General features: G+C 30.6%; 1 protein-coding gene across 10 annotated transcripts in view; it reads right to left on the reverse strand.

Moving 5' to 3' along the window:
* Nucleotides 1-5,417: 5,417 nt before the first annotated feature.
* Nucleotides 5,418-26,017, reverse strand: part of LOC122710612 (potassium voltage-gated channel protein Shaker) — a 185,277-nt gene continuing 164,677 nt past the window's right edge. For 2 of the 10 annotated variants that reach the window (XM_043928564.1, XM_043928568.1), the window contains exons 5-8: nucleotides 23,791-23,920; nucleotides 10,659-10,846; nucleotides 7,906-8,079; nucleotides 5,418-7,224 (exon numbers count right to left, since the gene is read on the reverse strand). In XM_043928564.1, coding sequence (XP_043784499.1) covers nucleotides 7,913-8,079; nucleotides 10,659-10,846; nucleotides 23,791-23,920 — 485 coding nt within the window. In that variant the 3' untranslated portion in view covers nucleotides 5,418-7,224; nucleotides 7,906-7,912. Of the gene's footprint in view, nucleotides 7,225-7,905; nucleotides 8,080-9,099; nucleotides 10,847-16,007; nucleotides 16,575-23,783; nucleotides 23,921-23,980; nucleotides 24,111-26,017 lie in introns of those variants that run through there. The other 8 variants (XM_043928566.1, XM_043928565.1, XR_006345959.1 and 5 more) reach the window with 8 other exon arrangements.

Below are 26,017 nucleotides of genomic sequence, written 5' to 3' on the forward strand. Positions count from 1 at the left end.
GTCGTTATCTAAATATCTTTTTGCCATATTCATTTTTTTTTTTTGTTATTTAATTCTTCTCTCCACTTCGGTAAGTAATTAATAGTAATTGTATTTAATACTAGTATTTAGTAATAATAGTAATAGTACTAGCGGTAGTAACAGTAGTAGTAGTAGTAGTAATAGTAGTAGTAGTAATAATTGTAGCGATAGTAATAGTAATAGTCGTAGCGATAGTAGTAGTAGTATCAGCAGTTGCAGCAACAGTAGTAGTAATAATAATAGACGTAGATAATAATAACAACGAAAATAATGATCCACTACTGTGTGTCAGTAATAGTAATAATATACAACAATAGTAATAGTTGTAATAGTAGTAGTAATAGTAAAATAGAGTAGTAATAGTAGTAATAGTAGATAGTAGTAACAGTAATAATAGTAGTAATAGTAGTAATAGCGGTTGTAGTAGCAATAGTGGTAGTAATAGCGGTAGTAGTAATAGTAATAGTAGTAATTATAGTAGCTATAGTAGGTACTAGTAGTGATGGTTGTAGTGGATAAGGATAGTCGTCGTTCGTGTGATAAATTATTCGTGATAGTAGTAGTAGTAGTAATAGTTTGCGGTGGTGATAGTATTTGCAGATAGCGGTAGTAACGGTGGTAATAGTAACAGTAGTAGCAGTAGCAGTAGCGGTATTTATTGGTAAGTAGTATCAGTAGTGGTAATAATAGTAATAGTAAGTAGTAGATTTAGTTAATAGATCCATAACGGTAGTTACTAATTTAAATAGTAATAAATTTATTACCTTTCGCGCGTTATTATTTTGCATATATTTCTTTTTTTTTTTTTCAACTTATTGGATTTTCCTCCTTGTTGGATTTAACTAGGCTGTTATTAATTTTAATGCGCGTCTTAAAATTTTCCTTTTTCTAACTAAATTAGCGAGGCGAAAAGTTCAAGTATTTCGGTAATAAAGGCGCGTAACGTAAATCTCAGTATATATTGTTGTTTCTTTTTTTTTTTTTTTAATCTGTCTCGTCCATCGTTCCTCCCATTCGTTCGAATCTTTCATTCGAACATTTTCACGCGTACTCTCGTTCACTTCCACTCTCGCATTATCGACACACGCTCATCGATTTTTCCTTTAAAAACATACGATGTACAATTATACTTTCATTTTCTCCTCTTTGTTCTCTCCCTCTCTCGCATAACCTCAAAATCTTGCTTCGACTAACCCTTTTTTTTTTTGCTCGTTTCTTCTAATAAAAGATAGATGGATTATTCCTCGATAAAACTCGCATCTAAGACGTAATAATAAATCGAATAATGAAATCGCATTTTTTTTTCTTTTTGTTTGCATACTTGTTCGTCTTATTACTTTGTTCATTTTTCTTCTGCTAGATCGCGCGTTTACAATATACATATATACATACACGACATACATATATGTATATATATACGTATATTTTCTTTTTTTTTTTCTTTTAAATACTTAATTTTAATCTCTAATATATGTAATTCACTTTTTGTGTTTTGCAACGTCAGACTTCCTCCTTCATCGTAGTCGATTTTATCCGTATGGGGATACGTGCGGGTCGCGTTCCGATTTCTCGAAGAGATGTGTTTGTTTATCAGTTTTTTAGAATTAATCGCCCATCACCTAGTACGTACAACGGCAGCCGAAACTTTTTCAATATTGGAGAGAGAAATTCCTTAATTCGCAATCGACTCACCGAGAAAAAGAAAAATAAACTTCGCGATTCCTTTTCACGTTTTATTAATACTTTTGGAATGGAATCGAAACGCCATGTTTATTTGTCACTCTCGTCGGATCGACGTTTCTGATTTCACGTTCGCGCAAAAAATTTGTCGAATTTTAAGTTTTCGATGGCGAATCGATGAATTCTGTATCGCGGCATACGTAATGGCGTCGCGAATCTTCTCAAAACGTTCGATCGCGAGAAAATTAAGGTCCGTTGTACGACATGCGGCAGTTCGAAGGGTCGACCTAAGCGGAAAAATGTTCGAGCATGGACGATATTTCTCGAAATAATCGTGGATATCGGTTACGCGATGTTCATTTCTTTTTTCTTTCGTTTATTTTATTTTATTTTATTTTTTTTTTTATTATTATTTTTTACTGAGAATGGTAAAATGGCAGTCTTTGCGATTTTGTGATGCGCTTTTTTTTTCCTCCATTGTGGGAAAGAGGCGAAACATCGAGACGACAGCGAAGAGATAAGAGAAAGCGTGTTCTGTCGAGCACCGATTCGGCTTGCCAATTCGTTTTTCATTGATTCAACACGCGATTTTGTTATATCTTTTTCTTTCTGCATTCCCTTTCATATTCTTATATGTACTTCTTTCTCAATTTCTCTTCTATCTTTTTTAATTTCTCTTTTATTTGGATGTTATTCCATAAAACAGAAATAAAGATAATTCTTTTGCGGCTAATTATTTAGAGTGAAACGAAAAAAAGACAATTCTTTTTTTTTTTGTTATTTATGATTTCTAATAATGAGCAAAAGTTTTTTTTTATAATAATAAAATAAATATTACAAATCTTAAAAAGTTAGAAAATTATTTTATATGTCCATTTTAAAATATAAGACAAAGAAAAAATATCAAAAAATAAGAATTAAAAACAAACAAATTTAAAAAAAAAACAAAAAATTGAAATTTCAAAATTCTTGTCATATCTCGAAAATTAATTTCACGGAAATTATTTTCTTTGCAATAAATGTGAAATGAAGATAAATTTTATTATTACTAAAAAATAATCATAATTTTTTTGTTCCACTTTAACTCTTTTTCAGTTTCTATTAATTATATTCTTCATATTTCATATTATTTTAAAATAATAATAAAATAAAGAAAAAGGAAGATACACAAAGAAAAAGATAATATTGATTTTTAATATTGATCTAGAATAAATAAAGTCATGAAATGAAATTAAATTTTTCATATTGAATTCTTTCAACTTTCATATTGAATTTTATTTACCGAATATTTTAATTTTATTTTAATTGATTATTCAAAAGAAGCATATTTGTAATGATACGAATATTCATTATGTATATTATTTCGCGATTTGGCATTTATTTGCAATTATCATTCTATATTTAATTTTATAATTGAACACATAATCGAAAAATCTTATTTAAATTTTAACCATTTGCACTCAGATCACTTTTATTATTATCGTTATTTCTTATTTACAAAATGAATTCATTTATATAAAATAGAAAAAAAACAATATATATACATGTAAAAAAATATTTTTTTATTGTAAGAAATTAACAATTCGAAATATATTTAGCACAAAAATGAAGAAAACTTTTGAAAATAATTAAATAGTAAAAGGTACTAACAGGATCAGTTGAAATTTCTGGATAAAAATAAAAAAAAAAAAGAGAAAATTAGTCTTTGAAAATATAAGTTCTAAAAACTTTTGCTTGAAATTCTAACTCATAAAAAAATATCAATACAAAATATCTGAGAATTAATAAATGAATTATTTATTTAATAAATAAATATATTGAAAATATAGAATGAAATTTTTCAATTTGAAAAACTCATTTCATTTTTAGAAATATGTATGTGTATATATATATATATATAACTACATCATGATTAATCTTGATACAGATATATCATTTATTACTATTTCTTTATTTTATCTACAATTCTAATAGCATGGTTTTGTATTTGATATAATAAAATAATTTATCTTTCTATATTGTATCATTTAGTTTCAATTACCAATTTCAATTATCAATCCATTAATGATAACATATAATCAATATATTGAAATTTATTTACATTCATTTCATTTATAAATATATAATATTAATTCATTCAAAGTAATAGAAATAATAGAAATTTATTTCCTAATCCAAATTAAAAAATAATTGTTAAAATAATTCTAAATTATTAGATTTTAAAAGCATTATTTCTACTAAATTATGAATAAATTTACTTTATTTAAAATTTACTTTATTAATGCAGATTATTATATTTAAACATAAGTTTGAAATAAAATCGTTTGAAACAATATTTTACATTGTTCAGAATAATTATTTCATATAATTATTCCAAATAATTATGAAATAATTATGAAATAATAATTATGTTTATGTAATATAATTATGAAATAATAGTTATGTTTTAAATAATATTTCAAATTTCATTTCAAACGTGCTCTAAATACAATAATCAGCATTGATAAAGTAAATTTTAAAAATGATATTTTTAATTTTTATTTATAAATCTATTATAAACAAACATAAATTAATAATAGATAACGGTAATATTAATTATTATATAAACAATAATAATCTGTATCAAAATCTACTCAAAATATGGTTATAAAACAATTTGCACTTATCAAAGAATGGAGTCTAAATTTAGTTTTAATTTAACTAATTTAAAGTTTGAAATTCCTTACCAAACTTACTATAAAAAATAATTCATAATCAAAATAAACATATTAATATAAAATGTATCAAGATAAATTCTTTAATAATGTAGTTATACTCAAATTTTATTTTCTCAAATGAATAAATTTTACTCCATAATAATATTTTATTAAAACTATTACTAATTTTTTTTTTTCATCTAGAATCTATCATCTGCCAAGATACCCTACATACTTATCCATTAATTTTACCTCTTCGTTCGAATCCCTTCGTACGAAACCAACGACAATCGAGTGCAAAGGATTAATACTCGTTACTTGAAAATTTCTTGACATCCCTCCATATCTCTTTCTCCACTTTTATTGCAAAATCGAATTCTTCATGATCGTCTCTGATCTCGCTCTCGAAACATTCGCGAAATCAACCTCACTAAAACTGAATCTCTGCGTGATACTGCTTTCGCTACTACTCGAACTTTCTCTCTCGCTCCCTTTCTCTCTCTCTCTCTCTCTCTCTCTCTCTCTCTCTCTCTCTCTCTCTGTGTATCGAGTTTGAATTAATCACGCGAACAAAAGGACCGAAAATATCGCGTAATTCGTGGCATTCGTCGCGAGATCGGGAGCATGAACACGGTTGTACGCGCCATCGGCAGACACCTTTCCGGCCATTGAACGCAACTCTCGCAAATCTTGCCAGCTTCGGCTTTCGGCTCACCGTGCCACCGCTTTCCTCTTTTTTCTTTCCCCCCGCAAACTTATCACATCGTGCAACTTTTTTTCTTTTTTTTTTTTCCAATTCTTATCGCGTCATCTCGCGACAAAAAGAAAAACGGAATTCGTTCGGCTCGTTTCGAAGAATTTTTTTTTATTTTATTTCTCGATTTTGGTTTCGAGCTCGGAGCCTGGATCGACTCGTTCTCCGATTCGCGCTCGAGCGTGCACTTATGGAAATAGATACATACAATACGTCATAAGTCTTAGGGAACAAAGGTGCAACTTTCCATTCCATTCTTTTTTTTCTTTTTCTTTTTTTTTTTTTTTTTCGAAATAACTCGACGATAACATATTTTCTCCATAAAATTTTTACACTCGTCTTTGGAAAGCACCGATGTTGTCTAAAACTCGACTTACATCGTATATGTAACTCCGTGATTCGTGCACGATCGACGGCTACCGCTACTTAACCGTTCGACGAGAGCAACGCACGCCTATCCCTTTGAAATATCGTATATAATATTTTTTTTGTTTGTGTTGGTCGTGGATTTCGTGTGTATCCTGTGTGTGTACGTATGAGTTTTGTATAAATGTTTACGTGTTATGGATTATGGGAGTACATGTTGGTGTTACACCCCGAAAAACGAATTGCATTCCAAATGGTCTCTCGGTGTTCGAAATATACGAATATACAGTATATAATTCCGACTTACTTTGAGTATTTTATTCATAGTGAAAAAAAAAAAAGGAAACTTGTCTCTACGCTGCAAGACACACTTGTTAGCTACTCGCCGTGCAACACGTACGATATTATCTTCCGTAAGTCCGTCCTCTCACCGCGAGCACCATCGCCATTTTTCCTTCCGTTTCTTTCTCTCTCTGTCTTTCTGTCTCTCTCTTTCTCTTTCTCTTTCTCTCCTCCATCATTTTGTCCTCCTCTTCCGCTCGATCGTGGCTTCGTCCGTTTTCGCGCAGTGTTATAATTCATTAAAACGAATATTTTATTTAATTATTTTTTTTTTGTTTGTTTGTTTGTTTGTTTAGCGTACCTTCGCCTACCTCGATATAATTTACATCGATAATAATTAATTAGTATTATCTGGTACGATTCCCCTGGTTTCGTTGCCGGCTGGATACCCCCTTCGATCCGCCATTGTTAGCCGGCCATTTGCGCGAACATCGGTGGGGGGTAAGGCTCGACGACGTTCTCTTATATACTTTTTTTTCGTTTTATTTTTAATTTTTTTTTAAATTTATTTATTTTTATTTTTTAGAGTTCGCGAAACCGTCTTCACTCTTCTTCCCCTTCCCCCCCTTTCGTTTCGTTTTTTTTATACCGTTTATTTGTTATTTTTTTTATTTTTTTATTTATTTGTTATCATTTGTATTGAACACTGGAGTCGGTGGTGTGGGAAGTGGACAAGCGACTGAAACATGCCGATCCATCCCCTTATTAGCATGTAGGTCCCTACGTGGGGTGCGTTTATACCGTAAACACCTTTGAAACGGCTGTCCCGATATTTTTCGACACACGGTTCCTCTCGGTCGAAACTCTCGTTGCCACCTCTTTTCTCGTTTACTTTTCACTTTTTTTTCGCCCTTCATTTCGGCCCCTATATATATATATGTATATATATATATATATAGTTACGTCGTTTAACGTCGTCCCTTGACGTTTTCCACATCCCTGCTTCGTATTCTTCTCTCGTTATTATTTTTTTCGAACTCACTCTCGAATTCTGATGGAAAAAAATTACACTGATTATCAGCCAGCCGATTCTTGGTCGTTGAATTCCCTCGTTTTTTCATCACGTCCTTTTTTTTTTCTTCTTCTTCTTCTTGTCTCGTTGACAAACGTGGTAAAATGGATTGGAAGCACCCCTCGTATTGACAAATTTATGGACAGACGGCGGGTTGGTGCGCGCGCGCGCATGCGCAGCCGCGTGCGAGCTAACAGCTAGCGCGCATGCGTACACGCGCTATCGTTAGCGATCGCAGCTAGCGCGACTACGACGACGTGTGAAGGAGGCCTACGTCAGGCATCGTAGGAAGCTGTAGCTGTTCTTCGATAAATGTCCCAGCATTGGCCACCACGTTGCCACAGTCTCCTTCACTGCAATCACACGAATTATCTTCAATGTCGCCATTTTTTTTCTTCGAACGAATTTGATCGAGATGCACTTTATTCGTGATACGATAAAAATTGAATAATTGCTTCCTGAAAGAGGATTGTTGAAGGTAAAAAAAAATAAAAAAAATAAAAAACATTTTATATATCGTGTCGAGCAGTTATTCAACTTTTATCGTATAATATTTTTATAAAAGTATCAGGATGCAAAGCATAGTTTGTATTTCTAACCTAAAAACTTAACCTTTTTCAAGATGGCATTCTCCTCTTCGTGCTTTTCCTAAATCAAATTCTTTAGATTTTCACATAATTGCTATACTAGAGAATTTATACTAGTAGAATTTCTAATACTATGAACTTGTCCAAGCATCACTCCTTTACATGTTTATATTTTTTTTTTATTTTGTATAAAAGTGGTTAATACAATTACTTTCTTAGAGAACCGAAAACAGTATAACAGTTTCAATGGTGCGAATTTTGCTTGTTTAAATTACATTCGTTCTTATTTCAAATATATTTATAAAATTTTATTGTTATATATTTTAAAATATTATTTCTCTTATTTGTTTAGAAAGTATCAAAAAAAGTATCGCTTCGACGAAGTTTATCCTCTAATATTATCGTGGGAGAAATTTCTCATGACCAGAGATCAATTAATGTACCAACCTAGTAGTCAGACGTCAGTCTCGATGCTCATACAGGCTGGATTAATATTGTTATTATGGCGAGGGTTGCAGTTGGGCTTCTTCGTAATCTCGGGATGAGTGAGCAATATGCCCTCTTCCAACTCCATTATCTCCGACGACGATTCTGACATCGAGCTCTTCTTCAAGTGTTGACCTGTGAACCAGACGAGACAGAGTTCGACGACTTCCTTCATCCGTCATCTCTCATTTCGAAAACCATTACACCGTGAAACTCGAATACCAAGTCACCAATGCATGCTTTCTAGATAATCCCCCAAGAGTGAATACTTGAAGAGCTTTACCCGATCGAGCTTCTTTTTTTTTTTTTTCCGAACTATCAATTTTCCTTTAATCGTTCAACATCCCCCTCGGATGTCCGCAAATCGTGACTCATCAAGGAAGATGTGAAAAATTGACCGAGCAGCGAGCTTGAGTCTAAGCCGATTAAAGTTACGGTAAACTACCTTTTATCGGGGATATAGACACGCGATATTGAACAGTGGACAACTTGAAAATGTAATCACAATCGTGTAGAGGAAAGTAGGGTTAAATGGAGTACTAAAGAAATTTTTTTTCTTGAAAAAAAAAAAAAAGATTGTAAAGTAAAAGAGAACTATCAATAAATTTTTGATTTTGAAAGAATAATTATTAATGAGAATAAGATCTTTCAAGATTATTAAAATTTCGTTTTGTCCTATTCTTAAGCTAGATAAATTCTATAATTATGAAATTAAAAATTTTTTTTATGGACAAAAAAATTATGAATGTTTAGTTTGTGCTTTTTTAAAAAAATATCCTTTTGTTTTAAATTCTTTTTATATTGTCCATTGTTTTTGTCTTAATATTTGTCTATACATTTATTATGTCAAATAAATTTTTTTGTAGATATTTGAGAAATAATAAAAGAAAGAAGTAAAATATTTTATATAAGATTAATTTGGTCTATCCTTTATTTACTATCTTTGATCATTCTTTAATAATAAATTTTTTTGTAAATAAAAATCCAAAAGCAAATTAATGTCATGAATTCTATTTTAATTATTTATTTTAATAATTATTTATTTTAATAATTTTTATTTTATTTTAATTGGTTATCGAAATTAATTTGAATCTAGTATTGTGAGCTAATTTCATATTTACTAATTTCTCATTTGAAAAAAAAAAATACAAATCTTGAGGATTCTTAATCACATATAACTTTTTTTATTTACAAAAAAAAGTCTTTAAATCGACCTGAACCTGATATTATATGTTATTTCTATACCATATTTCTTATTTTATAAAAACAATAACATCTATCTTGTTCTATTCATCTATCTCGTTTTATCCCACTTACTTCTCTGTTCATAAAAATTAAATTATTATTAATTATATAATAACTTTTCCATTTTACGATTGATCATAAATTGTCTTTAAATCGATTTGAATCTAATATTATGTGTTGGCACATTGCATTTTCTATTTAACAAAAACAACAATAACTACCCCACTCTATACTATTAATAAATCTTGAGGATTGTTAATGCAACCCTTCTAATCTCTTTTTCTATGTATTTATATCTTTTCATCGAACGAATCGTTTTCAAATCATTCCATGTAATAACTAAGGAATCTTTTCACTTCAGATTTTGCAAACGGACTACTAAATCCCTTCTGTAAATAACATTTTGCGTGAATTATAAGGGCTGTTTACCAAGTATGTTGTTAAGCGACGAATTATTAAATTACAAGGAAGAAAGATTTTTGCACGCGACACAGGACGTTGGAAGCCTTCGTGACCCATGACTGATGCCTTTGGCAAACAACACTTTGTCCTGTTAAAAAACCTCCCTTTTTTAAAATTCAAATTCTTTCACGGAGTAACATTAATCGGTGCAGTTTATCGGCATAGATAACAATCGAGCAACACACAACACGTGTTTAATCCTAAAGCCACGAAGTTTGGAAACTGTAGATATGTATAGAAATATCTTTCATCTTGACGAAATTTTCTCTTAATAAAGTTAATAAAGTTGTTGGCTTTACTACCTGTTAGCAATATTCTTTGCGAATAAACTATCGAGCATAGTTCGTAAGAAACTTGTCTAAGTAGTATCTTATATCCTAACCACAGAACTGAAACTGACCAACTTGTGAAGCAGGATCTATGTCAAGAATTTTGTTTCGACATGAGGTAAGAGAGAGAGAGAAGGTAATACAGTTTGACACAGTTTGACAGTTTCTCTTCGTAAAAGACACTTTTAATGAGGGATTAGAATGGGCAACTTGTAAAGTAAAATTTTGATCAGAATATAAAGTAAGAAAAAATATGATTTCAATTTATTTTATCTCATATCGAGACAGAATTCTTAATATATCTGAATCAACTTAATCTAATGTAATCTAATCTATCTATCTAACCTAATCCGCTTTGCAAGTTGGCTAATCAGTCTAAATCGTAACACGAGTGTTCTAACTAAAACTAAATTTGTAAATTATATAATTTTTAATATAATAGAATAGTACTATAATTGAAAGCAAATATAAAGCAACGAACAACAATTACAAACTACATTTTTTTATTACTAATATTTCATGATTCACACAAATTTTTTCATAACATATTTCAAATTTATCAATTTTGTTCATTAAGCGACACATCGTGCTGTGGCCAGGATGCATTACTACGTACTGTACAGTGAAATTCTTTTTTAGGTTAGGTTGGAAATTGTGTCGAAAAAAGGAAATACGAACTCGTACCAGGAAGATACGGGCAGCTGGTCACGTGATTGAAGTTCTGCGACTGCATTTCTTCCTGATCAGTCTCACGATGATAGAAGTAGTTGAAGTTGGAGACAATGACGGGCACAGGCAGGGCGATCGTCAACACACCGGCGATCGCGCACAAAGAGCCCACGATCTTCCCCCAGACTCCCACGGGCCTGAAGCAGAGGGAAACGAACGGTTTCATTCGCGGTCAGCAACTGGCTCGTACGTCGATAGCTTCGTTCCTCGTCTAGAAAACTCGGTGCTAGGTGTGGTGTTTCTATCTTGTGTGAGTTTGCCGTGTCGAGTCGAGTGTGGCGCTACTTATGCGGTACTGGAGGCTCCTATGTAGATATACACGGATGATTTTCTGTGTGCTCTATGGTCGTGTAAATAGACATAATCGGAAAGACCAGTTTACAACTATTCAATTAGTTTAATTCGGATTGTTAAATTTTCTTTGCTTATTCCAAATCAGAATTGGACACTGTTGAACGAATCTTGTTGAAATTTATTATTCTCGTTTTTTATAGTCAGGATATATTACAGAAATATTTCAATGAAATCTGATTTGCAAGCTTAACTCTTTTTGCTTATTTAACCGATTACAATTATTAATAGAAGATCTACCAATTTAAAGAAGGTTTAGCGAGCCATCAATAGTTAAAAAAAATACAGTGAACACAAACAGTCCCTATTGTAAATACACATTCAAATATTGACTACCGTGATCAATGTACTTTGACTTTGACAATCAAATAGGAATCGTGATTCCACAAACACTATTGATCTGTTATTTCTCTTAAATGATACTATTTGTATAATAATGTATTTGATGTAATTTTATTCGTTACTTGATTTCATTAAATATTTTCCTGTAATAGAATGATTCTATTAATAATTGTAATAAGATCTTAACTCTACTACTACTTGATGTTTTTTTTTTTATTTTTATCTTATTTTCACTTGAAGAATCAAGTTAAATTTAAATTTTTGAATATTTATAGTAATCTTGTAGATATTTTTTATTGATATTTCAGATAATTTTAAATTTATAATCCTTGATCTAACAATAAGATAAAGCTTGTCTTCTTTATGTATATACTAGTTTATAAAAACAAGTTTATTTATTTATATGAAGTAATTATTTGTTCTTTTTATTCGTTTTATATTCATTTCAAATAAAAAGTATCCAATCCTGTTTCAAATTGCATATTTATCTTTCTCTATACATTGAGACCGATCTTTTGGTTTATTTTCACCTTCTTCTTCTTTTTTTTTTTTTTTTTTTTCACTTCCATCAAATTATAATTACAAATTTATCATTTTTTCCACACACAACGCATCACCGTGTACATCTACTTATAGTGTTTCGCGTGTCTAATAAGAAGCGGGCTCTCTAGGCTAGACTAGGGGACTAACGTGACTCTCTAATAAAGGCTCCTCGTCTCGTGTGCCAATGCACCGTTCCAAACAAGCGCGTGCCATTCCGTTACTTAGATCCGATCGAATCTTCTAAACGGTACGACATGCAATTCTCTACACTTTCACGCTCTTTTTCAAGGAGCATCAACATAATCGTGTCAAAATTAGGGCTTTTATCGTATAGGTCGGATCTACGGGTATCCGAGTATTCGAATTTATTCAAATACTCGGATACTAGATACTAAAACTATCGACTTAAGTAGAATATTTTATATATAAATACATATTTGATTCAAATTAAGATAATGTTATAAAGATAATCAAATATACAGATATAAAATTAATATTAATATTGTTAGAAATTGCACATTTAATATCTGTAAAAATAATATATGTGAAATGAATTTGACTTGATTCGGTAGTTCTAGTATTAATTTGGATCCGAATACTTGAATATCGATACAATTTAGATATGAATACTCGACAAGATTTTATTATCTTAACATCCGAGTATATACGATATTCAGATAACAAAAAATGGATGATGTAAATTCTATAGTATTAAGAAAACTTTCACAATTGGAAAATTTATATTCATATTCGATTCTTTGAGTTATATATGTCTCTGTGGAACAAATATAGCGAATAAAATCAGTCAATAATTTACACATTCGAGAATCAAAAATGTATGATTTCAAACTTTTTAAGAAAATTTAACTTGTTTAGATCAATACAATGTCAATACGTGACTTATTTCTTTTCCTTCTTTATATAAAAACGATATATATATTCATAGGACACTTTTGAAGGCTCACTTCTAGATTCCAAAACAAATAAAATAATTGATTAAATAATAAAAATATATATGCTTATTTACTAAGTTGTAAGCAATTGAATTTCGAATTAGATAAAGTGAAATACAGAAAAGAGATATCCATCCTTCATCTATCTTTATCTCACTTTATTTAATACAAATTTCAATTCAAATAACATTTTTGTTTTGACTTTTAAAATCGATCCTCTAAAAATGTCACACATTAACACTCTGTATTCCAATGAATTAAAGAATAAATTAAACCTCTAAATAAATCTGGATCAATTGATGTTACTATTTTTCACTACATCACTTTTATCGATTATATGTAGTTCGAGTACTCGGATACAGGATAATAAAAACTTTAAAAATGAAATATACTTTTTGACTGAACCACATTCTTTGATCTCGTAGTCTCGATAATAATATTGCAAAAATTCGAGTTTGAAGATACAGATGCAATTTTGCAATCGATTTAACCGTTGCAATTTCTCACGAGGGCGGAACATCATCTCAAAAATCGAGCAATTAAGGGACGAGCGATGGAGATTACCGCGAGTTTTTCGAGTTTAATCAGCGTAGAGAGCAGAGAGATGATTAGAACCGCGTTTCATCGAATTGAAAACTGTGAAAAAACTCGCTCACGCATCGACCGCTTTGACGTTGCATCTTTCTGGAAATCGGTAATGTGAAGAAATTTTTGTGTCGATACAAACGAGCAACGATTATGGATTAGCTGTTCGATAATCGTGGAAAGAGAAAAAGAAAAAAAAATGAAACGTGGAAAAAAATAGAGATGGGTCGAAATCTGATTTTTAAATTTTGCTTCGAAACTTATAATATGAAATTATTTCTCTCTCTCTCTCTCTCTCTTTAAAGTATTTATTTTGTCAACAATTAAAATCGTAAATAATTTTAATTTTTGGAATTCTTTGAGGATAATAACAATAGCCATCATTTTGCAAAAAGTTAAATTTTTATATCAAATTTAATCATTAATTATTAATTATTGTAATAAATTAGTAAAATTACTCAATGCTCATTTAGATTATTATTTTCATGTATCACAATATTTTTATATAAGATATTTATACAAATTTTACTTTTCAAATAATATATGAATAATTATTGATCTTTTTTAAAATCTTTTGATTTTGATCAGCTTGAAAGAAACTATCTTTTTAGAATTAATTCTTGCTACATGAATTTTAGGAAATTGAATTATAATGGTTATGTTTAACCATAAGAAATTTCGAAGAAAATATATTAAATTTTTGAATTAAATTTTTTCTAATATCCTTCAGAAATAATTATTATTTTATGGATTTTATTAAAATTTGACTCTATTTGCACAAATTTTTTAAATTTTACATAAATAAGAATATATTACGATTATGAAAATATACTTGATATCAAAATATTTAAATAAATAAATAATTTTGTAGATTTTAACAATGCTTTTGCAAAAATAACAAAAATATTCGAATTTCAAGAATCGAAAATTTTTCTTTCAAAAAATTTCCCAAAATAAAATAAAATAAACAGATAAGACAATAATAAGACAATAATTTAACACACGATGTTTCGAATCACAAAAATAGCGATAATTTTTAAAATTCGAGAATTCGAAATTTTTCTGATCTTTGATCACGATGACGTTCTGAACGACATTTCTTGCTTTTTATGTTTCTCTGCTCTCCACTTTGGTCAATAAAAAAAAAAAAGAAAAAAAAATTCCAACGAGATACCAATTAACCGTTTGAATAGTGGAACGATTAAAAAGATTTCCTCTCTCAATTACCAGTATGCCAGATTATAGGACGCAATGACGGTTATTCCCGACTAATCCGTAACTGCGAAATGACGCATTCTTTGCGGCTGGGAGTCTAATTGAATAACTGTCACTATATATCACGAACAATACCCGGTTCGAGATCAAAGGCGGCAAAAGAAGAATTCAACGCTCGTCACGCTCATTCACGTTCACTCGATGCATGCATGCGAATGGATTTCAGCGCGAATCATCCTTTCCCCTCGTCAAGTTTCTTTTCTTCTTCGTTCTCGTTCAAAGGAAGCGTGGTACACGCGTCAATTTTGTTTCTGAACACGCGAATTTTTCGAGTCGAGGCGTGCGGCGCCATCTTTGCCCCTTGAGTAGGCAACCGGACAGTTAGCACGATTGAATTTATTTATAGAAATAAATTCTTATTCGAATAATTATTCAAATAATAATGCGATCGAATTAATAAATTAATATTTATTTGATATTTACTAGATATTGATCATTTAATTTCATTAAAAAAGAAAATATAGAAATAATGAAGATTTATACGGTAATTTTAAATGAAAATTGTATTTTTTTTTTCTTATCTTCTATTATTATTTGAGATAATCAGATATTTATTAATAAATAGATTATTTGTAAATTATTTATTTCATTGAATAAAATTTTTAGAATCTATTTGCAAAGCTTTGTAACATTTTTATTTCAAATGAGTTTATTTCTTTATTTGAAATAATTATTTATTTATTTACTTGTTAATTTTATTTCAAAAAGTATTCAATATTGTCAAGTATCCATTTTTACAATATTTCATTTTAATAATTTTTCCTTTTTGAAAAAAAAAATAGCAAAATTGAATATTCATTCTTTGAATACTTTTATATCAATTTATGTTTTATAATTTTGCAATATTTGATCAAGAATATAGAATATTAAAAAAGAAAAAAAATAAAAATAGATATTTAGACAGCCGGTTGCCTATAGTAGGGCCAACCCATTAAGGCCAAAAATTGTTAATATTTTTAAAATCATAATTACGAAGAGAAATTTAAAATATTTACTTTCTTTAAATCATCTTTTTTTCTTTTTGCAAAAATTAACAATATTACAAAGTTTTAAAAAATTGAATTATTTATGAATTTAAATTATGAATGATAAAATTATATTTCTAGTAAAATTTAAATCAAATATTTTTTATTTCTCTATTTCATATGAAGAATTCTCATAATATTTATCATAATATTATATTTGTTTAAAAAAATTCGATTAAAAATATTTCAAAATGCAACATTTTACTACAATAAAATTACTGATCAAAAAATGTGTTAACACCATTTATATTTGTTTCTACATATCTTCTACATATCTAAATGTTAAGTAATTATACGTATAAAAATTGCATTTTTACACTACTTGGTCCTTAATGGGTTAATACAATCCTCTTTATTTAAAATGTCTTATCTTAGAATTCGAAACATATATAAATTTCTTATTAAAAGAACAAAAAAAAAAAAAAGAAGGAAAAACAAATTAAGTCTAAATTTAAAATTCCAAAAGAGCGCAATAAGATTTTTTTTAATTATTCCTTATTCAAAAATTACATAATTATCTCAAAGAATAAACAAATTTTAATCAAGAACAAAAGACAGTTTAAGTAAAGAGGACAAAATATCGATTAATCCGAGTCGATTTTTTAAGCGAAACGCGAGCTGCTCTGAACGCAAATCTCTTAATGTGCGATCCAAGTGTAATTACTAGTATTTTTGGTGAGTCATAACGTATCGAATTAGTTGCAAAATAACAAATCATTCCTATGCAGGTGTCACTGTACTATGGGCCTTTGTGATCCATGACTGATGGTAGTAGCAGTAATGACAGAGCGCTGTGAGCCAAAGTAAAAACAGAGTATTTTCCAAACAAGATCGAAGTGATTTTTGGGATTAGTATATCGGTATATAAAATGGAGTATGTTTGATCGCAAAGAAGCATGCAAAAATGATTGAGATGAGATATACGAGATACGTGAGATATTGGATGTTGGAAAGAGTAATAGAAGGAAAAATAGAAGGATTTTTCATTTGCATTCGAAAATTTTTATAAACGTGAAAATAGATTGGTGCATATTTGATTTTTTCGAATAAAGTTTTTTAACCATTTGTTATATATCTAATTTAAATAATTAGAATTAAATGAATACTACTAATAATTAGAATTTTAAAAATCTCTTATATTAAATATAATTTTTACGATTTCTTCATCATTTTATTTGATAATAATTAACAATAGCGCAATAATAATACCTTATTTTATTATTAGCATATCAAATTTTGAAAAAATGGCTCTTTACGTACACCAATCTATTAAAACAAATCATTGAGAAAAGTACACAGAATTGTGTAAAAATTACTTTCAATGTAATAAAATATTTTGAAAAAAGTATTGAGAAAACAACGTACAGACTGTTTTAGATAAAAACCAGAAACTCTGCCAACAATATTTAGAAGTTTATTCCGAGAAAATTAACTATATATCAATCCAAAATATTAGAAGAAATGATGTAAATAATCCAACATATTCAAGCTACACCATTTTTAACTATAATCATTTATTTCAAACTCATATTTCACATTGATTTACAATCTCTACAAAGAAAATTCAAAAAATTCTTTGATTCTTTGATTCAAAGATCAAGATATCAGATTTTCATTATTTTCCTATCCATCGATTAAGAAAAATCTCAATGAAAAATGATAAATATCTCCACTATTGGTCATTGCAAATGTAAAACTTAATTTCAAATAAAAATAAAATATCAAAAATACACCGATTCATTCATCCATTTATATTTATATTTTGTATCATTTCAATATTCTCTACATCTCGAGAATTTCTCTCAGAATAACCTTCATTTTTATCCGAAACATCCTCTCCCCCCTACTTCATTCACACCGTTCGAATAAAAGCGCCAATATCGCAGGCAAAAAAGTGACGATATCCATACGCGTCAATGTTAATTACACGAAAAGTTTCGAAGATGTAGCGTTCGATTTCTTCGAATTACATCGATGTTTGACGATGACCGAACAAAGTTACGATGAATCAGTGGTAATGGGAGGCGTAACGAGACACGACGTAGCCGAAGGTGGAACATCGTGAAGGTACATTTCGAAGTCGGTTAGACGGGAGAAACAGGCTTCGATATAGAGGAAGCGAGTGACGCCGGTCTTTCAACAAAGGAGTCAAGCTCGACGCGTGTATCGTAATGGAAAACTGGAGCGGGCTTCTTGCGTGCGAGGCAAAGGAACGCTGCTTTTATTTATATTGAGTGTTCGAACATTGCGATCCTCGACATTTTATTTCACATTTCGTGACGTATCGGAGAAATTATAGATGAGACTCTTTCTTTCCTTTTTTGAAGGGATGATTCTTTAACTAGAAATAAATAAAATGAAAGTTGAGAAAAAAAAATAAATAAAAAAATAAAAAAAATTTTTACGATTTCGGCGAGTTCGCATTGAATTTTAATTGTAACTAATAAATTTTAATTGATAACTAATAAAACGAAATTTTTTTATTTTTCATCTGTTTTCGTCTTATTTTGAAGAGTCATATCATATTGATTTTTTTTGATAAGATTATACTTGAATCGTTAATAAGAAACAGACTCTAAAAACTCAAATATAATATAATTTATTTATAAAGATTTAAAATTGTCGAAATCAAATAAAGAATTTAAATAATTTAAATAATTTAAACTTAGGAGAATATTGTGATACGAATTTCAAGAGTTTCAAATTTTAATTCATCTCTAAAAAACATGTCATTTTATGGAATGAATAGTACCATTATGAAACTAACACGATGATTCATTTTTAAGTAAGGAAAAATCAGATATGGATCTATAAGATCATCTTTAACCTTTCAATAGTTAACTGTGATTAAATTTAAACAAGCAATTTATGCTGAATTCTTTCCAACATCTGTATACATTTTTGGTAGGAGAAACTACACGATGCATACCTATTCTAGATGACGTAAGATTTTACACAACGGTCTTACGTAAAAATCTTGAAAAAGGAAATGATCAATTTTTAGGAAAATATGCAAAGTAATTTACTTAGAAAACTTTTGTTCGAAGCTAACCCAGAAGAAACGAAAGTAACGTTATAAAATATATATATTTTGTCTTGTATCCAAGACAATTCATTTCTATGTAAATGCTGTTCCCACAATTGAAGCACAAGATGATAGTGAAACGACAAACGGTAAATGGAACACCCTGTATTGCGGAGACGGTATTTATATATGCATATGAGAATAATCAACAGTCGCTTCGTTCCCATTTGGCGAGCGGAATTTCAATGGGACAAACGTTCCGGCTACTTTGTAGCCATCGACGTCGAGGCACAACTATCTCAACCTTAGGCTCTAATTTCCAAAGGATCGGTTATACTCAGATTCTATAATAGTTTAACAATAGACGCCCCTATTAATAACGATCTTCGTTTCAAACATGGTACTTTTTATGTAGCCAACGATTTATCGATGAAATAATTCGATTGATACTTTCTGCTCGAGTAATTGGTATCTAAGATTCAAAAAAAAAATGTAACGTGTCTTATAAGTAGATTTTCACGTATATTTTATATGATGTGTCTACAAATGTCTGAAATAATCTTTTTAAATATTGAATCAACGAAGAATGGACACGAGCAAATCTTCTTTAGAAATTTAAACAACAGTTGAAATAATCTTCAAAACTAATGACAAACAGACAATGGTTTATTTCGGACAAACTTTAGAAAAGATGTTGAATAGACGATACCGAATCCATAAAATCTCTTTAATTAATTAATATAAGTAAACACGACCTAGATCGATTAAATAAAGATCCAATTTACTTGCAGAAGCAAAGAAGTTGAGATAAGTTTTAAATGAGTCTGGAATCTTCGATATTAGTAAGATTTATGTTATAAATAATATTCCCCTCCCTCCCCCTCCCCCAGAAATGAATATATCATCTATTACGTAATTTAATTTGAAATTTAATCAAACTAAAAATTGGAAAAACTTGATATCACTATAACTTTGAAGATAGTGATTTTTCGAGTTAATGAATGGAATCTCAAAACGCTTTTTTCATTCGTCCCAAACTCATTATATAAAGAAAAGAATAATTTTTAATCATCTTCATCCTTATCGATTCCCTCACACTTTGTTTCTGACCGATCACAGAAAGTAACAAATGGTACCTATTTCTAGGGAAAATATAAAAATCACTAGATCATTTATAATCTCTATCTTAAACATTTTGAATCTTTATATCATAATTTTAATTGACAAAATTTTTGTATGAAAAAATCCAAGCTTCGTTTGTCACTTTACGCATGAAATTGAAATTGTCTATTATCATGTCAGACAAATTCACTTAATTTCGAAAATAATAAAAATAATAAATATAAAGAATTATATCGACATAGAAGAAAAGATTACAATAATACCTCTCATAATATTCCTCATTATTTAATCATTCATTCTGAAGTAATCTGAAGAAACATTTCTGAGAAACAAAGCCGAAAATTTAATTTTTTAATTCTCGATTTTTCGAAATTTTGAATAAACAACGAGGCCATTTTCAACATTCCGTGGACAACGCGTCACTTTTTCTAATAATTAAGTAAACTTAAACTACCAGCTTCGAACTCTCCACTTTCGATTCGCTTCCTTGCCTCGTGGCCAATGTGTCAGCTCAGATCAGTGCGAATCACTCGCTTCCTAACGCGTTTATCGCTCGACGATCCGTGAATCATCGCGAGATCCCTCGGCCGGTTTCCAAGAAACGAACCGTACAGGTCGCCCGAGGACACTTATTGATTTAACGGATGGCAATTGCTCAAGAAGCCCTTTCGTAACGCCAGAGATCTCGAGCCTCTCTTCACGGATGCTCTTGAATCTCGAGGGCTCGAACCAAGCCGAAACTATACCACGATATCGTAATCGCACCCTGAATGCAACGCGTTAATTCGCTGCCACCTTTGGATAGGCGAGATTAACCAACAATCGGCCAACATAGGAACATATCCAATCTTCCCCTTTGGCGGGGCGCGTTGAATACGCGTTCAGAGAGGAGGAGAAGCGAAGAAAAGTGAAGCGCCATCTCTTTTCTGAAAAGAGTGGTCGTATGGAGTAGACGAATACGTATGGAAGATTTTATCAGAACGAGTTAATTTACATGTTTAACATCAAATATATGAAGAGTAATGTAATATGAGACATCTTGAGTCGATTCTGTCAAAGTAAAAGTTGACATACGAGAATGTATGTCAATATAAGACTGATTTTTCACACTTTCATAGGATTAAAACAAGATCAAATCAGTGTGAAATTTATATGAAATTATATTATATGAAATTAATAATGCATGAAAGTGTTTCGATAAATTGATATTGTTTAAAATATGAGATTGTTTGAGACTTGCATAATTTAATATTTCCCAACTTTTCTCTTATTTTTGATTTCCAATATCATCCAAACTATTAAGTAACACTCTCTCTACCTTTCCAGCTATAAAAATATCCTTTCTCTCGAGCAACAAGACAAGGGAAAATATTTAAATCGGAAGAAACGTTACGAATAATTTTCATCAATCGCCGCCATGATTGTGCACTGCATCTGAATGCACGCGCGAGATATAAAGTAAAAAAATTACTCGACTGAGGTCGGGGCGGAGAAAAGAACAAGATTACGAGATATATAGAAACTCTGTATCGGAGAATTCTCTTCTTTCCCGCTTGGATTCTATAATCGAGTTTCCACCGTCACTTTGCCTCTCGCATATCAACGTCCTCCAGCCCTCAATTATTCTTCCAAAGGCCAATTAACCGTGTTAAACGCGCCACTCGCTTCGATCGAGAGACGTTTCATCTCTCTCTCTCTCTCTCTCTCTCTCTCTCTCTCTCTCTCTCTCTCTCGAGATCATTCAAGTTCACGAGTAGAAAAGAGAAATTCCAGGATACGATTTATCCAAGATAAAAGAAGGGATGAAGAAAAAGGGTAGGGGGGTGGTGTGGCGCAAGGAGAGAAGGAAAGCTGAATCAGCGCTCGAGAGGAGAGCAATATAAAGGGGGGATGGTGATGATCGAAGGATGGTGTCCCTGGACGATATCTAGAAAAATGAAATAACGAGGGAAGAGGCGATGTTTCTGATCGCAGGATCATGTTGGCGAGAGGAAGCGTGCTCGGGAGTGAAATTGCCAACAGAAATCCTGCGAGGATAGGAAGGATGTGCGCGTGGCTGTGGAAGAAAGAACGTGAGAGAAGGGAAGAGAAAATGAGGCGGATGAGGAGAAGAATTTGATGATGATGATGATGATGATGATGAAGAAGTAGAGTAAAAAGTAGGGCTCTTATTATCGATTGGATAACTTGAGTTTTGAATATCTGCAAATTTGGATTCGAGTAATTGAGTATTTGGCTGCGCGTGTTTTTGATCCTGAATTCGAATATTGAAAGAATTTTTTTTTTTGAATATGACATTGATAAAAGTCTCATTTAGATTGTGTTATTTGAATTCTAGTTTGAATTGAAATTATTTAATTTGAAGCTTGGTTAAAATATCATTGAAAATTGATTTAGATTTATTGGAATTTTTGTTATGATAAAAGAAATTTCTCGTTCTTTCATTTTTGATCGTGACACGAGTTCCTTCTATATTCTACGAAATATATTTCTCTTAAATTTTCTAATTCATTTTCATTTTAATTATTTTCCAATGAAATTTATCTTGGATTACTTGAACTTTATACCATGCAAATTCAAGTTTTAAGTCAAATTGAAAAATTCTCAACTTTATTTAAAATTTGTGAAAGTATTTCAATATAATATTTCAATATAATAAGTGATGATTGATGATTAATTAGATATCAAGTCAAAAGTAAATATTAAAATTATATATGACATCAAGTTGCATAAAGTTCAAATCATACTTAAAATTATTTAAGTATAAACTAATCGATGACTTGAACTTCACTTAAAATTTGATAAAATACCAAATTGAATAAATACCATAGATATTTAAATTAGTGAATTAACTTCAAATTACCTGATTTCGAGTTTTTTAAATTGAAACAAAAAAAAAGTATAAGAGGCAATTTGCAAATGTCTGTATTTTCCCATATAATATATATATATATAGATTTTACAGTGATTACAGACTTAAATATTACAAATGTATATGAATGATGCAAGAGATAAAAAAATAACACATTGAAAATAGAAATTTATGCCTAGTTACTTATACGTTTCATCTTGTTTTTCCATATCAAAAAAAGAAAAAGAAAAATTTGTTATACGATTATAAAAATGATAAAAAAATTACCAATACTAATAATAATAAATAATGACTATATAAAATTACATTAGATCCAAATATCTAAATATCACAAATACACATTTCCAATCCAAATTCGATCACTCGATTATCCGCGCAATAAGAGCTCTAATAAAAACAAAAAAAAAAAAAAAAAAAAAGAGAGAGAGAATCTCAATCCAAGATCAAAACGTTGAAAAAATACAAGAGAAGGAAATAGAGCAGTGATGAAGAAGAAGTAAAAAAGATTCGTGAAAATCAGAGAAAATTCTGAAAAAAAAACTAGCGTGTTCAATTCTATCAAGCATTATCAAGTAACTCCAAACCAACTGTGTCAAAAAATAAAAGCGATCAAACAGATTACAGAGGAAAAAGATTAAGGAGGAAAAAGAACAAAAAAAAAAAAAAATTATGGAAAAATTATAATGGAAAAAGAAAGGACGTGCTCGTAAGAACGACGAAGGTAGGAAGAATAATATCGTAATATAATAAACGGAATTGGTCGAAGAAAAAAAGAAAAAAATATTCGAGAAGTATTAAAAAGTATTCGGAGAAGAGTTAAAAAAGTAAGTAAGTAAGTAAGTAAGTAAGTAAGTAAGTAATGTGTTCGTTTGTTTTCTTTCTTTCTTTTCTTTTCTTTTTTTTTTTTTTTTTTTTTTTTTTTTTTTTTTTTTTTTCTTTCTTTTGCGGGCATTAACTAGAGTCTTAAGTGAAAGTGAGTACATCATACGTCATGTCACCATAGCCCACGGTCGTCATCGTGACAACGGCCCACCAGAACGCGTCCGGAATGGACTTGAAGAACGAATTCTCGGAGCCGGCCTCCGCGAAGTATACCGCCGATGAGAATAGCACCACACCTGCAATGCAAGGAAGAAAACACCGGTTCAGTGGGTTTAACGCCCCCGGTGGCTCTGTACCTCATGTCCCCGTAGCCCACGGTCGTCATCGTGACCACCGCCCACCAGAACGCGTCCGGTATCGATTTGAAGAAGCTGTCTTGCGTGCCCGCCTCCGCGAAGTATACCGCCGATGAGAACAGCACCACACCTGAAACGCACACAAGAGGAACAGACGCTTCAAGACACGCTACTTTCCCGTCCGCTATCCCTTAAATCCGCTTAGCAGTCCTCTGGATCCGCATCGATTGGTTCGCCGTCCACTTCCGGTATGGTTATACACGATCGATCTCCTCTCTGGATGGATCGATTTGTGAATCGATAGATCTTTTTTTTTTTTTTTTCCCCTCTCTTTCCAGTTCGATCGAGAGTATGGATAATTTTTGGTGGGTGGTATTTTGATTTTGATGGGATAATTTTATATAAATTATTATATCTAAAGATACTCGTGGCAAATAATAATTATATTATCAATAAAGAATCGGGAAAAATGTTGAATTTGCAATTGTTAATTGTAACGTTATAGATATAATGATATAAATTTAATCGTTGAAAATGAAAATATTTATTTTAATGAATTATAGTAATACGTAAATCAGTCGATAAGTAAGTTATCTGTATTATTATCAAATTTTTATTTTAAAAATGATATTTGGGATATCAGATATATTTATAATTTTCTCTAAAGAAAAAATTTTATTTTCGATCTCGATCTATATACCTGAATTTATAAATGTGAAGTTTTTGATATTTGTCTCAATTATCGTAATATCGAAAAATCTTGTTGATCTTCAAGAAATATTTAGATTGTCTCAAAAGTTTTTTTCGTTTCGTTTATACATCTTATATCTAAAAAAATCTAATTAATTTTTAATTTGTTAATTTTCAAACAATTAGTTTATTTTGCAAAAGGACAGAGATTAATTAATATTTTTAATAAATACGTACTACGTTTAAATCAAAATTAAAAAATTCCAACATTCCAAAATTTCAACCAAGTTATCATACAGATATAAAAACTTAATTAAAAATTAGCAAAACTTACGCAATTAACTTTAATTATCAGACAACAAACTCAACATTTAAACTGTTTTCAGAATCAAAAATAAGAAAATGATTTTTTAACCAAATCCCTTGGTTTAGCAATATTTATAATATTTGAAAGTTTCTCGAGCCATAATTACCTTACTTCGTGGGGAGAATGAAAAGAAAGAAATTTTGAGACAACCGACATTTTCACGATTGAAAAGAAAGAAGAAAAATCTTGAAGGGCGGAATTGGAACTCATCCCAGGGCCGAATTAAAAATCATTGGATCCAAGCGAGATCGTAAATCTCTTTACGGGAAGCCGGCCATCCGAAATTTTCCCGATGGAAAACTTGGTCAGCGGAAGCTGGAAAATGTCGAGGGTGGTGTTTCCGGTTTTCGAACAATGCCAGCCAATAATAATTTTCCCGACTTCGAAACGCTGCCACTTTATTTTCACGGTGGCGAGCGTCGAGCCGATTAAATTGCAAATTTCCAATCCCTCGTCCTTCGAATTTCTTTCTCCGTGCGTTAAAACTCGTCGCGGTAGTAAATAAACTAGAAAATCGACCAAAGTTCCGCTGGATGAGGTAAACACGCTCGACACGAGAGGAGGAATATAACCGCATATATACAAAAGTTTTCGCTACATTTGGAACACGGTCCACTGTTTGTGAATGGATGAAGCGTGGAACGATTGATCGTTATTCGATGTATAGAATAACAATATTGTTCTGTATCGATAAGTATCGATGGAACGACGATGTACGAATAAGTATAATTCTTTAGAAACTGCGGAAAGAGAAAGAATCGTTTAATAGATAGGTTCTTTCTCGCCATCCATTAAGGATCGTCTCCTGCGTGGAATTTTAATAAACGAAGGAAAAATAAAGGGGATGAAGAGACGGGTGGAAAGAGAGATTTGGTATTTAGTTTGGTGAACTTTTTTCGTTGAATTTCGACAATATCGCTGCAAACTTTTTTTTAAACGAGATTTTGATTGCTCGAGAAACTGTTACTTTGTATTTTTTC

Source organism: Apis laboriosa, unplaced genomic scaffold, assembly GCF_014066325.1.
Source record: "Apis laboriosa isolate Shangri-la unplaced genomic scaffold, ASM1406632v1 scaffold14_cov150, whole genome shotgun sequence".
In the NCBI taxonomy this organism is placed as follows: Eukaryota; Metazoa; Arthropoda; class Insecta; order Hymenoptera; family Apidae; genus Apis; species Apis laboriosa.